This window comes from Phoxinus phoxinus (genome assembly GCF_949152265.1).
Source record: "Phoxinus phoxinus genome assembly, chromosome: 12".
Taxonomy (NCBI): domain Eukaryota; kingdom Metazoa; phylum Chordata; class Actinopteri; order Cypriniformes; family Leuciscidae; genus Phoxinus; species Phoxinus phoxinus.
In genome coordinates this window covers 15495940-15511812 of record NC_136887.1, presented here as the reverse complement: position 1 = coordinate 15511812, position 15873 = coordinate 15495940, and the positions used below count along the sequence as shown (strand labels likewise).

The 15873-nt window shown below is 36.8% G+C and overlaps 2 protein-coding genes and 1 long non-coding RNA gene across 5 annotated transcripts in view; 2 read left to right on the top strand and 1 right to left on the bottom strand.

Annotated features, from left to right (window-relative positions):
• The first annotated feature begins 1209 nt into the window (after nucleotides 1–1209).
• Nucleotides 1210–10945, top strand: slc25a48 (solute carrier family 25 member 48). The gene is made up of 7 exons (XM_079631001.1): nucleotides 1210–1414; nucleotides 2200–2243; nucleotides 2439–2510; nucleotides 3580–3832; nucleotides 4874–5149; nucleotides 6368–6501; nucleotides 8452–10945. Exons 1-7 carry the CDS (start codon nucleotides 1369–1371, stop codon nucleotides 8554–8556), a joined length of 930 nt encoding a protein of 309 aa, XP_079487127.1. The 5' UTR covers nucleotides 1210–1368; the 3' UTR covers nucleotides 8557–10945.
• On the bottom strand, nucleotides 9575–13191 carry LOC307008278. The gene is made up of 3 exons (XR_013799788.1): nucleotides 13082–13191; nucleotides 11601–11654; nucleotides 9575–9672 (listed from the first exon to the last, which is right to left on the bottom strand). It is a non-coding gene; the product is annotated as an uncharacterized lncRNA (long non-coding RNA).
• cplx2b (complexin 2b) overlaps nucleotides 12629–15873 on the top strand; it is a 26165-nt gene continuing 22920 nt past the window's right edge. The window contains exons 1-2 of one of the 3 annotated variants that reach the window (XM_079631002.1): nucleotides 12629–12671; nucleotides 12809–12861. The gene's annotated coding sequence lies outside the window, so the exon portion shown is untranslated. Of the gene's footprint in view, nucleotides 12672–12806; nucleotides 12862–13994; nucleotides 14063–14115; nucleotides 14181–15873 lie in introns of those variants that run through there. The other 2 variants (XM_079631005.1, XM_079631003.1) reach the window with 2 other exon arrangements.

Below are 15873 nucleotides of genomic sequence, written 5' to 3'. Positions count from 1 at the left end.
AAGCTCTAAGATACAGAATGTTCTAAGAATGTTTTTCTAACCACGTATTAAGTAATGAATACATTATTTCTGAATGTTCTCTAAATGTTCAAAAGAAATCTTTGTTCTTTGTTATGGAACATTGCATTTGGCACATGGGAATGTTAGTTTTGAATGGTCTCGGAACATTCTGAAACAAGTAGTAACATTTACAAATTTAAACTTAAACATTTAAAAAAAAAAAAAAAAAAAAAAAAAAGAAATCCATGACCGATGACTAACATTCCCTGTTAGTTGGGTTTACAACAGAGTGCACCTATATATCACTGGGTTCATTTTCTGTCTGAGACTCATAGTTTGTGCCAAAACTTTTTGGAGAGCATGTGAATCAACAATGTATTTCAAAATGAAGGTAATGTGATTTCAGTTTACACAAGAGAGGATTTCAGACTGCTTCAGGTTGCACATTTCCATAGGTGCAGGTGATATTAGCTATAGACCTATCAGCCAACAAAAATTCCTGTCACAATAGTTTCTGACATTTATTGACTACTTGATTCTATGAACTTAAGGGTTTCAACCAGAATCAGAAATTAAATTGAAAGTGGTCGAAAAAGTGCAATGAGCTCACTGCTGGTTGTATTGGCATCATTTTGATTTAAGGCACAAACTATATTTTCAGTTTTAGTGCGTTGAATTTTTTTTCTTATAATTTGTTTTAGTGTTCAATAGCTCTTCTGATAAGTCCTATGCATTTAGATATGTCCACAAAAGTTAGCAAAACTTCAGTACAGAACAACTTTCCATTATGCCAGTGACACGGACATGTAACTTTCCACATGGACTGAAGCATGTTATTTACAGAACGTTTGTTTACATCTCAACCTATAACATTTTATGTCAAGGACTTGGCCGATGGGAGAATAATGATTATCATTTAGATAAAAATTAAACATTACTTTCAAGAGAACGTCTGTGGTTTGTGCAAAACATATTGGTTTTGTTTTATTTTATGTGAGCCATGGACAGAACCACATTCCAGGCATTCCTCAATCTATAGAGGAACTCCGAAGGCTCGTAAAGAGTCACATGATTTACGCACTTTACCCATTATAACACAATAGTGAGAAATATGTTTGCAGCAAATTGTTTTAATCAACTCGTTATGGGTGTTGGTGGACAACTCTATTTTCGTATGCCTGCAACGCCCCCATACACTCCCTCCTCGCCGATTTAAATGTGTGGATGAGACTGAACTTAGTTACCTTTGCTTTTATCGATCTGACGAACTGTTAGATGACGTTTACTGATGTTTAGCGTCAACATTTAAACCGTATCAACGCCGACTCATATGTGGAAATCTCCAGTGTATATTCTGTCTGTTGTACAATGACAGTATTTCAGCTGGATGATTTTATTGCAGGATGGATAGGAGGTGAGTTTTATTTGTTTTGCATTTAGAAGCTTTGTATGTTTAACATTGCAAACAAACCCAAACCGTACTTTTGCGGATATTAATATTGTGCGATTTAACAGCTTGTATGTATGCGTCTTCAGTGAACAGTTTATACTTTGCGTGAAGTAATTACAAACAGATTTGTACGTTTCAATTAAACTACCAGGTTTAGCTGTTTAAGAAGCATTATCAACATTTTTAGAATTTTTTTTTAAGTACCGCAAAAATGGGAAAATTGTCAATATAAAAAGTAGAAAAACAAGTTTGATTGAGAGATGGCAAGAAGCCGCGTGAGGGGCGTCGTTGAGTCGTTGTTTATGTTTATTAGTTATGTTGTTTCTGTTGTTATATCTTAAATTGATATAGCCTACATCCATGTCTATTTTTAACGACATTTGTGTCACTTGTATAGGCTAAACCATTTCAGTAAGTGTTACAAATCTTTGGACAAAATATTTAACTATTTTTCGCGCTCTTGCCAACAACGCAGATTTCGTGTTTTGGCTAGCCTAATTGGTCTACATTTCTCAGCCTTAAACAGTTTTTGGTGGAAAAACGGGTTTTGGTTCTCTATTCAAAAGAAGTGTCTGTTCTGTAAAGCCCTAATGTGCATGCCCTGCCCATCCACCATGAAATGTTCAAAACAATGTAACTTATTCATGAAAACGGACACTGTGTTCTGCAAGAATTCGCCTCATACAAAGCTATGCAATACATCTATCATTATAATTGTCTTTGAAGGTATGTCACTGTTTTTGTTGCAGGAGCATCCAGTGTAATTGTAGGACATCCGCTTGACACAGTCAAGGTAAGGTTTGTTTGTTTTGTACAAATGTAAGATTAGATATAGCCTACTTATTATATATTTGTAAATAGTATACACTCCAAGTGACTTCATAAGGCATTATTTTTCTCTTTTTACCATAGGCATAACAATTTTTGGTTAGGAATGAGGTCAACTCAGGAAATAATGGGAAAAATTATAATTTGTGTTCTTTTACAGACTCGTTTACAAACTGGCAATGGATACACGAATACTCTCCACTGTATTGTATCCATCTACAAAAAGGAAAATGTAAGACTCTACATATTTATAAATGAATAAAAAAAATAATACTGAAAAGCATTTTTTTTCTTCAATAACCATACAATTACCCCAAAAGGGCAGACAGCATTGTATTTATTGAGCCATTTCTGTTTGGCTATACCTTTACAGCTTTATAGCTATAACCTCCTCAGGCTCTTCAACTTTATAACTTTATAATAAAAAACATATTTACAGAATGAAAAGATGGCTATTACAGCATGGATCCAGATGAAAATAAAGATTCAAATTTAGCCATTGTTCAGGACACTTATATGAATGGTTAACTTGGGAGTTACAGTAATTTAGATTTATTTAATTTAGAAATGTATTTACTTTAGATAACTTGTATTAGTCATTTATAGTTTTTTCATCCTGTTCTCAAATGCTGTTAATATCACTACAGTAGTCAATATTTAAAGTAGATCAAAACCTTTCATCAAAGTTATACATGAATTTTGAACAATATCCGTTCTTGTCTTAGGACAACTTTGATTAACTTTGTTGATCCACTTCAAATGTTGACTATACTGTAATATAATGTAGATAAAGATAATGTCACTTCCTAGAAGATTATTGAAAACAAAAGAAAACAATTATTATACAACAATAAAATAACCAATAATGCCAAAGAAAATATTGGTTAAAACCTTCTAATTGAGGGGAAAAAAGACATCTGAAATATTTCCTAATAAATTGCCAGTTGTTCATGTAAAATGTTGCCACATCTTGGGATATAAATGGCAACATCTCAAACAGAATGATTAGAAATCATTAGAAAACACCCTATTACTTAATTCTGTATAATATATTAAGATGTTGACCAAAGTCACCACTAACAATCACAGAGCTTAGGACAAAATGTGTGTAAGTGGGCCCCCTCACCCCCCAAACCCATTGAATAGGCCATCAATCACAGGGCCTGGGTCCATGTGGTCCCCGGGATGGACTGCATATAAAATAATTACCCCATTTATAGTATGAATAGACTTTTCCTTTACTCAGGAGCAAAAGTAGACAACTCATGACAAAGACATCTCTCTCTTTTGTGTTGTCTCAGGTTACAGGGTTTTTCAAAGGCCTGTCCTTTCCACTGGCTAGCATCACCCTCTATAACTCAGTGGTGTTCGGCGTCTTCAGCAACACACAACGCCTCATTAGCAGATATCGTTATGGTGACAGTAGACACCCTTGCAGCATGCTTGACTTGACTGTGGCGAGCATGTTAACTGGTCTGGTTTCGGTGGGGGTGGGCGCTCCTGTAGACCTTGTCAAAATTAGACTGCAGATGCAAGCCCAACCTGTTCTTGCAGGTAAGCTGGAGTCTTGACATTTTAGCACCCTGGAGCTGAGTTGAACCCTTTCATGCATGAATTATGATGACCACAGTCAGGATATGTGAGTGTATTGCTCTTAGGGCATGAAAAACATATTTTACAAGGAGTTTTTGCAGATGAGTGGACAATATGCGTTTATGTTTTTAACTGAAGGGACACTGTATTAAACAATACAGTAATAGCACCGTAATACTGTGTGTATTTAACAATACAATTATATAAAATCATGTGAAAACTATGAAATATAGACAAAAAGTATAGAATCAATTATTGCAAATGCACTTGAGTTTGTTCTTGAGTTTGCAATTCACGTGTATTTGATATCAGAATATGAGGACGTGACCCCCCCCCCCCCCACGTTACAATTAAAGTGCATTACTACATAATCAGATTCACTTTTCATGTAACGAGTAAAGTAACACATTAAAAGTTATGTTCATTACGTAATCAAAATCACTACTTTTATGATGTAACTGCAAATTACTATCTAATAACAAATATCTACAGCCAAAAATGTTACTGCAGATGAAGACAACAGTCACAGTAGTATGAATTGTAGCTGAGATATAGTTAGTGATGCAGGATGATGTCCAATTTAGTGGACATGACTAATCAGAATTTCCTCGCAATCTAAAATCAATACTTGGAAAATTTAGTCCTTAGATGTTAAAAAACAAATTCCCCTGCAAGATTCTTCTAGGATAGAGGGAATGGATGGATATGGCAATCGTTGGCAATCTTGGTTTGGAAAAAAAAAAATCCACATATAAAGGCTTGCCACTTGGTAGCACTGTAGTGGTTGATGTAGCCTACCATCAAAACCCTTGCATACATAAGTAAATGGCTTTTTAATTAGATGCCCGCTGTAGTGACCTCTATGCGTGAAAGGGTTAAAGGAAACAATCCTATGTAATGATTACTGAAAGCTAATCATTTCCAAGGAAACAAACAATTGTGAAAAAAAAATGTCTATGAAAAGACACAGTATTGATCATGTACTGTTTTGTGTGTTTTCAGAGAACTTTAACATTGCTGGGAATGGGAGTGTCCCTCTTCGGTCAATGGGAATGGAGTCCCAGTCTCTGTACAGAGGGCCGCTGCACTGCATTAGCACTGTCCTGCAGAACGAGGGCATTCAAGGGCTCTACCGAGGAGCGGGCGCCATGATATTGCGGGATATACCTGGTTACACCCTGTACTTCATACCGTACACATTATTCTGTAACTGGCTGAATCCTGATGGCAATGACACCCCTCATCCCTGCAGCATATGGCTAGCAGGAGGTTTAGCAGGTAAATGAGACATGAGAGCTGTTCCAAAACCTAGTAGCTGCTATCTACTGCCTACACAGGCACCTGACTTCTAACTAAAGTGGAACCTAATAAGTGACTGATTTGAAAGTGAAACCCTCTCAAATGCACAGGCTCGCAGTAGATTTCAATAGAATTTGATGTTAACATGTTGCTAGGCTAACAACATGAGTCCAACAATAGTCCACTTAAAATATATTGCACTTTTGATTTATGAATTATATTATATAATTAATCATATCTATAATAATTTTCTTGTTTGGATTTTTTAGTTTGGATTGCCTTCTCTGCAAAAGATACATGTAATGCTGCCAAACCAGTTTAGAGCAAATCCCACTCTCCAGCCAATTTCACTGGTGAATGTTAGGGTGTAGGGTAGGGTTAGGGTTTAAATTGTTGTAGCTCTGTGTATGCAATCAGCACTGTGATTGACATGACCAATGAAGTCTTCAGAATCGTCTGCGGGCGGAGATTGCGCTGAACTGGGTTGGAGAAAAAAAAATCATGCCCTTAAAATGTAGTTAAATATTATCTCAGAAAGCATTATCATACCGTAAAACTTAAAAATGCTCTCTACAGAGTTAGTTCACTAGGTTTAAGAGAGCTATTCTTTTCTTGCCTGAATGTGATCCTTACCTACACTCGAACCTAATGAAGGTTCTTTCTTTATTGTCATTAATGGTTTCATGAAGATCCTTTAAAATACATGGTACATTTCCATTGGTACAATTTTCATCACACCAAGAAGAAGAATTAATTATTTTAAGAACTGGTCACTTAAAGTTTATTTTGGGAACCCAGAATGGTTCTTCAATGGCATTGGTGTGAGAAGAATAAAAAACTTTTAGAACCTCTATTTCCAAGAATGTAATTTTAAAAAACACCAGCTGTAGTGTTTTTAAATCCAGTTTCCAAAATCTGTTTTCCAACATTGTTTTCTCAAGTTCAACTGAGTTAAAAAGCTGTCACAACCTATGTATGACACCAAACTACTTCTCAGCAGTCACAGATTAGCAAGTGTACTGTTGGCTAAGGTGAGTCAGAGGGTGTTTTGAGGTTTCTCACTGTAATTTCCCTCCTATCTGTAAATGACGGGAAGAGCCTGGTTTAACCTACAGTAAATATGATTTGAGTTGGAGTCAAGCATTTTAATGATACTCTACATGAGATTTCACTTGTGTTTATGCTGTTGTTCCACAGGATCCATCTCATGGGTCACCGCCACACCTACGGACGTGGTGAAAAGCAGGTTGCAGGCCGATGCCATGCAGCAGAGGAAATACAAGGGCATTATGGATTGCATCATGCAAAGTTACAAGACAGAGGGAATACATGTAAGTTTGTGATGGATGTTATACAACATTTTTTAAGAAAAGGTTGAAAAAGTTTTAATGCAGCAGCTGCATGACTAGTTACAATAGCTGCTAAACAGTAACAAAAGTAAAAGTAAAAAAGTACACTGTCAAACACGTTTGGTCAGCCTAAAAAAATGTGGTCATGTGGTTACATCCAAATAAGATTGTTTTATTTAAGTCAGTAATCTTTTAAAGTGCCCCTATTATGCTTTTTTGAATATTATCTTCCATGTAGTGTGTAATATAGCTGAACGTAAAAGGCCTGCAAAGATCAAAGTGCACGATAAATTAAGTTATTGTCTCATAATAAAATAATAAATTCTGAATAGCCAAAACGAGTCATCAGCAATTCCAGTCTCAGAACATACCTATGAAACAATGTAACAAATTTGCACAATGTCAGCCTATGGTCTTCATTGGCTGCCTACGAACGGCATCTACATTGAGCCTCAGACACTGTAGTAGTAGGTGAGGCCTGGAATATGAGCCTCCGGAGCTGAAATTCAGATATGGTAATAAGCGTTTAATTTACAACACGCACTGTAAGCGTTAGACCAGTGGTTCCCAAACTTTTTCCAGGAGACCCCTATTTTAACATTCAAAATCCATTATGACGAGCTTGGCGACCCCTAGTGCCCCCAAACCTACCAATCACAACAGACTGGGCCATCTGACCAATCAGAGTAGACCAATCACAACAGACTGGGCCATCTGACCAATCAGAGTAGACCAATCACAACAGACTGGGCCATCTGACCAATCAGAGCAGAGAAGACCAATCACAACAAACTGGGTCATCTGACCAATCAGAGCAGAGTAGACCAATCACAACAGACTGGACCATCTGACCAATCAGAGCAGAGTAGACCAATCACAACAGACTGGACCATCTGACCAATCAGAGCAGAGAAGACCAATCACAACAAACTGGGCCGTCTGACCAATCAGAGCAGAGTAGATCAATCACAACAGACTGGGCCATCTGACCAATCAGAGCAGAGAAGACCAATCACAACAGACTGGGCCATCTGACCAATCAAAGCAGAGTTACACCATGGCTGAATCCGAAATCGCCCCCTAAACCCTCATTCACTATTCCCTATGTTAGTTCACTAATACTGTTCACTTGAAGATGTGAATGAAAACTAGTGAGCGAATTCGGACAGCCGATGAGTGTAGCCTACATCAGCTGTACACTCGTTATTGCGGTGCAATGTGGGATTGAAATGAGTGCACTCAATAACGTCCACTATGGTTTCAGACACCACTACAAATGGCTACAGGGGGCGATTTCGGATTTCAGCCCGTGTCTACAACGGACGCAACCGTTGACGTGTCGCATCACGCCACTCCACAACAGCTAGAAGCTGTCCACACTGGACACGACAAAGCGACCATTGCAAATCCATTAGTCCTTCCTATGAGAAGTATCACAAGTGTTGGGGATTTGTCGTGTCGCGCCACATCCAGTGTAGACACTGATTATAACGGTACTATTGTCTTTTGTTGTGTCACATTGCGCCACTCTCGTCCGGTTTAGACACAGAGTTAGAAAGGAGGGATTTAGAAAGACTAAATTTATGTTTTCAGACTTTTTGAGAAATGAGGTGATGTGCAATGTATATTATTATTATTATTATTATTTACTTTGGGTGCATGTAAACCTATTGTAGGAGACCTCCCAAACTAAATTAGGAACCTTTAAAAATAGCAAAATAGGGGCACTTTATGTCATTCAAATATGCACTATATTACACCAGTAATTTATATACAATATATTACACTAGAAGTACACAGACCAGATAAAATAGGTCACGGGCACAAATTAAGTTAATTGCTGTTTATGTTCAAACATGCTGATTCAGAGTTGAATGAATTATATGAAAAATACTGATGCTTTTTTCATTTTATTGTCAATGTCCAATGCAGGTTTTCTTTCGTGGGGCGACCGTGAATGCTATCAGAGGATTTCCAATGTGTGCAACCATGTTTCTTGGTTACGAGCTTTCCCTCCAGTTTTTCCGCAGTTCCTAACACAGAATTCAAGCTGAAACAAGCTAACGCACAATATATGCTCTCAGAAATGAATATAATATATAAATATAAAAATGTATGCTCTTTTAAAGGATTCGTAATTTTAATGGCATGTAGACTTACATGTGGCATTTATGTGAGTTCATTGTTGATACAATGAAGAGTATCAGGGAAGCTGTGTTTCTTATATTAAGAAAATAGTGAAAAATAGTAATGTATTTTGAACATATTTTGTCTGCTGAGAAATTGTAATATATGATTATCTTTTTAGATAAGTTCAGAGGGCTTTCAGTGCAGTGTGCCTTTAGGTTTACCTGCTAATGCAATAAGATGCAAATGGAAACAAATTATATGAACCTATAATATAAAGTGTTTGCACGCTTGTTTGTATGAATCACTTTCAAATGTATTTTACTTGATGTAAATAGGAATGTTTATTTTTTTTTTTGAATAAGTTTGCTCTCAGCTGTGGGATGTCGGAAAATGCTCATTTGAAAACATTCTCATGGGTGTTCATGTCCTTGAAAATACTTGTAATGCTTCATATAATTTTTTACACTACCTCCACTATCCTCTTATCATTATGGAAAGAGGAATATAAGGTCAAGAAAAGATATGTAAAAGTAATATAAATATATAAAGTGTCCTTTGAATAAATCGTGAATGGTTTTGGTGTTATTTCTGATTCTCTAGGTGGCGCTGTTTCATTACGTCAGACAAGTCAGCAGTTGCATGGAAATATAAAGAAAACATGTTTCCACCAGATGGTGACACTGAATCTAAAACAAACCTGCCAGAGCAACCTTTTCTAATAAGCATTGATGAGGGGTCATCGGTATGTCTGAATAATTACAATTCAGAAACACAATGATTTCCTCTGAAAACATGCTGCAACCCGACCTTCTGAGCACAGTCCCAGGTTTCTCGTAAATGCAGCAATAGCGGTCTCCTTTTATGCACAGGCAGTGGAGTGATAGATGAGGTTTAAGTGAAAACAGCTGAGGACACACACAGGCAGCGTTTAAAGCACCAGCCAGCATTGTCACTGTCAACCTCACTGCAGCTGAATGGCCTCTGCCAAACTCCACCACCACTGAAAACCGACGCTGCTTTTCCCTAGAAGAAGCCACAAGCAAAACACCATAAGTCCAAGTCAATTAAGCCATATAGATGCTGCCAAAAACCCTTTTAGTCGTGCTTCAGAAATCATATGCTATAGACTGCATTAACAAACCACAAATGGCATTCTGTTAGTATATTACAGTATGTCTCTATTTTAAATCCATCCATGTTCATCTAACGCTCATTGTTTGGCTTTAGCTGTGTACACACTAACAAAAGAAAAGTAAAGTTTAATGTACTGAAAGTAATATTTCAATGTTACTATTCTGAGGATTAAAATAATGATAACACCTGCAATTAAAAACTCTAGACAGACAGCAACCCTTGTTTTGAAATATTCATATCTCCGGATTAAATGATGACTCAGATGTGGGGGCTCCGTATGCAGCAGAGATTTGATCTATTTTTGTTGTTCGTCTTATTAACTTATTCGCGTGCATGAATATTGACAACTTCACATGTCACTGGATTCCGGACTGCGTGAAACCGCCTAATGATGATGGATGACCTGCTCGTCACAATCAGCTGCATAATGCCTGTTCTTTTTCCAGGCTTTTGTACAAAGAGATGATGTGTGTGCTTGAGATATCAGACCATCATGTAATAAAAATATTATTTTCTATTATCTATATAGTGAGCTGAGCACACAGTAACGCAATAGGCTATGTTGCATGTTTTTTTACAGGTTCCCAGGTGCTGCTACTACTAATTATAATAATTATTATTATTATTGAAACACCCCAACAACCACCCAGCTACTGCCAAACAATAAAAATGTGTATATATTGCGGGAATTAGGCCTACTATCATCATGTTGTACAGTTCAAAACACATCAAAGTATTGAAAGTATGCTGATAAGTTACTAACACAGAATGGAAAAGACTCACCATGTGACATGGTGTTGTTGGTGGCCGAATGCACACCAGACATTAATCTGTCCAAAACCTTCAGTATGGATTTTATCTTTAAGGGGTCCCTCATGGCTCACTCAATGACATATTAGGATTATGATGTCATTGCGGCTCCCATTAACAGCTACCTACACTGCATTGTTCTCTTGTTCCAGACGTGATGTCATAAAGACAGTTTTAAACGGAGCAGATCTCTGAAATCCGACCCCATATGGCTGGTACATGTTCTGCTTTGTTTGAGCTGATTGTGTTACTCAGTGTAGCCCGAGCACCTGTCAGTAATATTTGTTCAGGACTATGTACAGGAGGTAATGAGGGATCAGTAATCAACTGTACACAGCGCTTTCACAACCAGATCCTGCTGACCTTCAGAAAGGAAAAACACTACTCTAGTCTAAAAGTCTAAAATAGCTGAATGCACATAATACCACACTGCTGACAGATAGTGTCACTGAACATTATTGTTTATTATTTGTATTGTTTATATTCAACACCGTTTCAGCACCTTTGTTTGCACTTTTTTTTTTTTTTTACTTTTAACATAAAAAAACATTGCACAAACTAGTCTTATGTTAGTCATCAAATGTTTGTCTTAAAGACTGTTAACCACTTTTTAAAGTCAGTTAGGCTACATCAAAATGCAGATTGATCTAATTCGATACCGAAAAGTAACACTCGTTGCCCCTTGGCTGTTGGCCATACTTCTTAAGACACAGTCTTAACATAATGGCTATGCAACTTCATATTGACATATTTCAAGACTTCCAAATGATAGCTATGTGAGCAGGGCTGGACTGGGACACAATTTCACACTCATCCAGGCCATCCCATACACCCACAGCAACACTATTTTGTGTATGCCTATAATGGTCAAAAACCAAGCTGTGATTAAAGGTTCTCTCTCAAACATACCTTCAGTTCACTTCACTTTTCCTTTTCTTCATGTTACCTTATATCTCTCTGTTTCTCCCTTGCGTGTGTACTTTTTTTGTTTGTTTCTTGTAGCCTACCTGTCCCTTCTTCACCATTTCAGCAGGCCTACTGATAAACAGAAATGTCTCCACCTTGTTGAGAGAGAAAAAAAAAATCACATTCTTGTAATATTCTTGCACCGAATCTAAATTTATCAAAGTGTTAATATATGTGTTGATGGATTTTGTTTTCAGCTTGGAATGACTAAACAAAATTAAATGTCATACAAATATAGTAAAAACTAATTTCCCAAATTGCCTAAATGTCAAAATTAGTAGGCTACAATGACTACATTCATGACAGTATCTTTTTAGAAAAAATAATAATACTGAACATGTATTATGATAATCTTTTGTGTGGTCTACCCTAGCTCCCTCCCTATAAATCGATGTTTTAGTTTTTATTGAAAGGATCCCCATTAGCTACAGCCGTGCTGCAGCTATTCTTCCTGGGGTCCTGAAAAATATGTACATAAAAAATAAAAAAGGTAAATCCACAAACACATACACACATACATATACACATACATACACATATCAACGTACATATGTACCCTCATACGGGCATGAGATATACACACATAAAAACACATTCTACACATACTCCCATAAATATACCTACACATGTGCATGTACATACATATTCACACACATCTATAAATAAATAAATATAAACAGTCAGATGTATTATTTTGATAGATGCTGTTTTACATTTAATTTAAATTTATTAGCATTGTTAGTAAGCATGATATGTTTTGGCAGTTTATTCCATTCCTTCATACCTCTGAACATAACAGTGTTTTTTATGGCATTTGTTCTTGCTATGGGTAAAGTGAAGTTGCCTTTAGTTGCATGTCTGGTACTGTACTGATGATTGTCTACACTATAAGAAAGATGCTTGAACAAAACAGAAGGCAATTTTGAGATGGAAATGTTTCTTATGAAAAATTAACAGTGAATACAACAGTCTATCTTCGACCAACAACCAATTAAGATCTTTGTGCATTAATATAATATTTCTCCTATAGCTGCACCTAAATGCTACACGAGTTGTAATTTATTCATATATTCACCAGTGGCATTCGACCAAACTGCTGGGCAGTAGTCGAGGTATGTCAATATTAGTGCTTTCATCGCATAATTCATAATATTTGTAGTTAAAAAATGTGCATGTCTTCTCATAATAGATATACCTCTTCCCATTTTTGCAATAATATTATTAATATGTTTTTTCCATGATAATCTAGAGTCAACTATTAGCTACACCCAGCAGTCTGGTCGCATGCACCTGTTCAATGATGTGAGTATATATCTGCTAAATTTCTAATGTAACTTTACAATAGAGATAATAATGATGTCCTTTTGCATAGGCAGTATTTTGATTGAATGAAGTAACGTTAATTCTAAATCAAACAAACTGCTAGCAAATGTTAGCAGTAGAAGTTACTGCTAACATTTGCTAGCAGTTTGTTTAATACTTCGCTAAGTTTAATACTTCGCTATTTACAAATGAAACTGACCTGCATTTGAAGCCTTGAACTGTTCAGTAATTTTGTTATATTTTTGCTGCTCCTTGGAGACATTTGCCTTTCTTTTACATCTCAACTTTCTCCATCTTCGACTCCCTCGCATTGTTTTCTTTCGAAACCGTTTTGATTGGCGGAGGCGCGTAGCCGAATAGTTGCAGTCCCTAACAAATATAAAATATAATATTGAAATATAAATATTGAAATATTATAATCAAAAACAAATAAATTAAATTAAATCAGGGCCAAATCAGTCAGGCGAGCAAAAAAATCAAAATTTTATTCTACAGATCAAATATATTCAGCATACAATTTCCCATGCAACCACCAAAATAATGGAATTTCATGTGCATTTAAATTCAGGTTTTTAAAATGCTGCAATAACTTTTAAATAATCTTTTAAAAATAGGAAATCCCCATGGAATCACTATTTAATCTAGACTCATATGTCTACGCAGTTAGCTAAATGCTAATTAGCACATTTTAAACAAAATACTAAAGTTTGATTTTGATATAAGTTACCATTAGAAGATCTATAATGGCCGTGTTTTGGTTTTGTCGACCGCAAATGCTGAAGCGGCGTATTGTTGCCATGACTACCTCTTACTAACTTCCCAATCTAACCTTAGTGTTTAAAAAAAACCCGGCTGAAACGTATGTAATATTGTTTTTAAAATAAATGTACCCCGCACCTTTTGTTTGTAGCCTACTCTGGGGTTGTTTTAAACCTCCTCATATTGCTGTAGGAGGATCAGTTGTAGATGGCAGAGGGTGGAGGCAGAGAGAGAGAGAGAGAGAGAGAGAGAGAGAGAGAGAGAGAGAGAGAGAGAGAGAGAGAGAGAGAGAGAGAGAGAGAGAGAGAGAGAGAGAGAGAGAGAGAGAGAGAGAGAGAGAGAACACACACATCACATCAGACGCTGAATTCAAAGCAGTCAGGAGGACCACCTCGCTCTCTCTCTCTCTCTCATCGCGGAGGTTTGTAAATGTTCGCTCCTCGCATGCTCTCTTTTCTCCATCCTTTTGATCAGACTCGGCGCGTTATTTCCCTTGAATGCTGATGTTCCTGGACGATGGAGAGGGTTGGGCACGCAGGGTAAGGCGTGATCTGCCAGTTTCAAGCTCCATGTTTGTAAGAAAAGGGCAAGTGAAATGTGAGTTGTCAGGTGCTTAGAGAGATGCCTTGTGTGTTTTCAGGTAATAAGCGGTAGAGACAGAAGCGCGCGCGCGAGAGAGAGAGAGAGAGAGAGAGAGAGAGAGAGAGAGAGAGAGAGAGAGAGAGAGAGAGAGAGAGATGCGCAGGTGCAGCAATTGATGAATCTGCCAGCTGATGGACTGCATGATTGCATTGTATACCAGTGGAGGGCAAGGGCGAAAACAACTGAATAAGATAGGCCTACATGATTCTACTGTTGATCTTTTCTAGTACAGTGAGATTCAGCTTCTCTGATGTACAGTGGGTGTATGAGAAACCAGTTTCTGTGACTACAATTGCCCTGAGCTCCAGATCTTCTCTGATGTACAGTGGGTGTATGAGAAACCAGCCTTGAGCTCCAGTACAGTATAGCATAGCTGGTATACAGTAGGACAGCTCCTTTCCTTTACTTTTACTGTCCATTGCATTGGTTCATTATGCAATTCTTCAAACAGGAGCACCTAAAACATCTAACTGTCCTTAAATGAAAATGTATGAAAGAGTTTAGAATTTGACTGTTACCATGAGTTTTTCAAAGCAAAAGTAACAGGCTGTGTATTTATTGACTGACTATTCTGTTGAGACATAACTGTTTTTATGTGAAACCCCTACGATGCAAGTGTATAATATAAATTGTGAGATAAACGTCTTATTTTCAGCATCAACATCTTTAATATGCTTCTTTGAACCAGGAGACAGATGTTAACTTAAATTAGGCGTGTCTTTTTTCATGAATTTTAACCATAACCAATATAGTAGTGTTTTTTAGGGGTTCATTTTGTACAATAAAAATCTGATTCAAATTGGCAGGAATTTAGGCTATCTTATCATGTGCACATTCATTTGTTTATGTAATGTTTATATCTGGGGTTGCTGAGAACCCAAAGATAAGTATTGCAATATTTTGTAACCATGTCACCAAGACGAAATTTAGTTTATAATCAGTTCTCATAACAATAGCATACAATTCTGAAAACGTGATACTTACAGTGATTATGTTATTATGAGCTATTCAAATGGCTTTTGCATGCAGCACGGCTGTTTTTATATGCGTATATAGCTTTCAAAAGAATTCGCCCTGATTGGACGAAGCAAATGCACATTACTATTTCTTATTTTTGGCCCCAGGCAAGAATGGGAATTAGGCCTAACCCTTGACCATTATTCATGTACTGTGAGAGTGAAAAGAAGAGATAAAAGGAGCGAAAGAGAGAAAGGATGCATGAAATGGATGTATAGTAGAGGAACAGATAAGATCACGTTATTTCTGTTTCAGAAAAACGTGTTGAAAATTGGATTGGCTATGCTGCAATTTAGATTGGCCATGCTGCTTGATGTTTACTGGACGTTATAGCATTCCAACCGTCATGCAACTTTGCAAAAAGCAAAGTACAGTGTATGCACCATTTTCCTTGATTGTTTTTAATGTTCATGTGTGATATTTCTGGATAATAGCCTGTTTAACTGATTTCTATGCTAAAGAGTTTGCTTTAGATTTGGCTATAGCCCACTGAATTAAAAGCAACAGGTTTTTAAAATGTGAACAAGAATTTAAACTTTTATTTAAAGCTAATTTGTTTCATGTTTGTGCCGC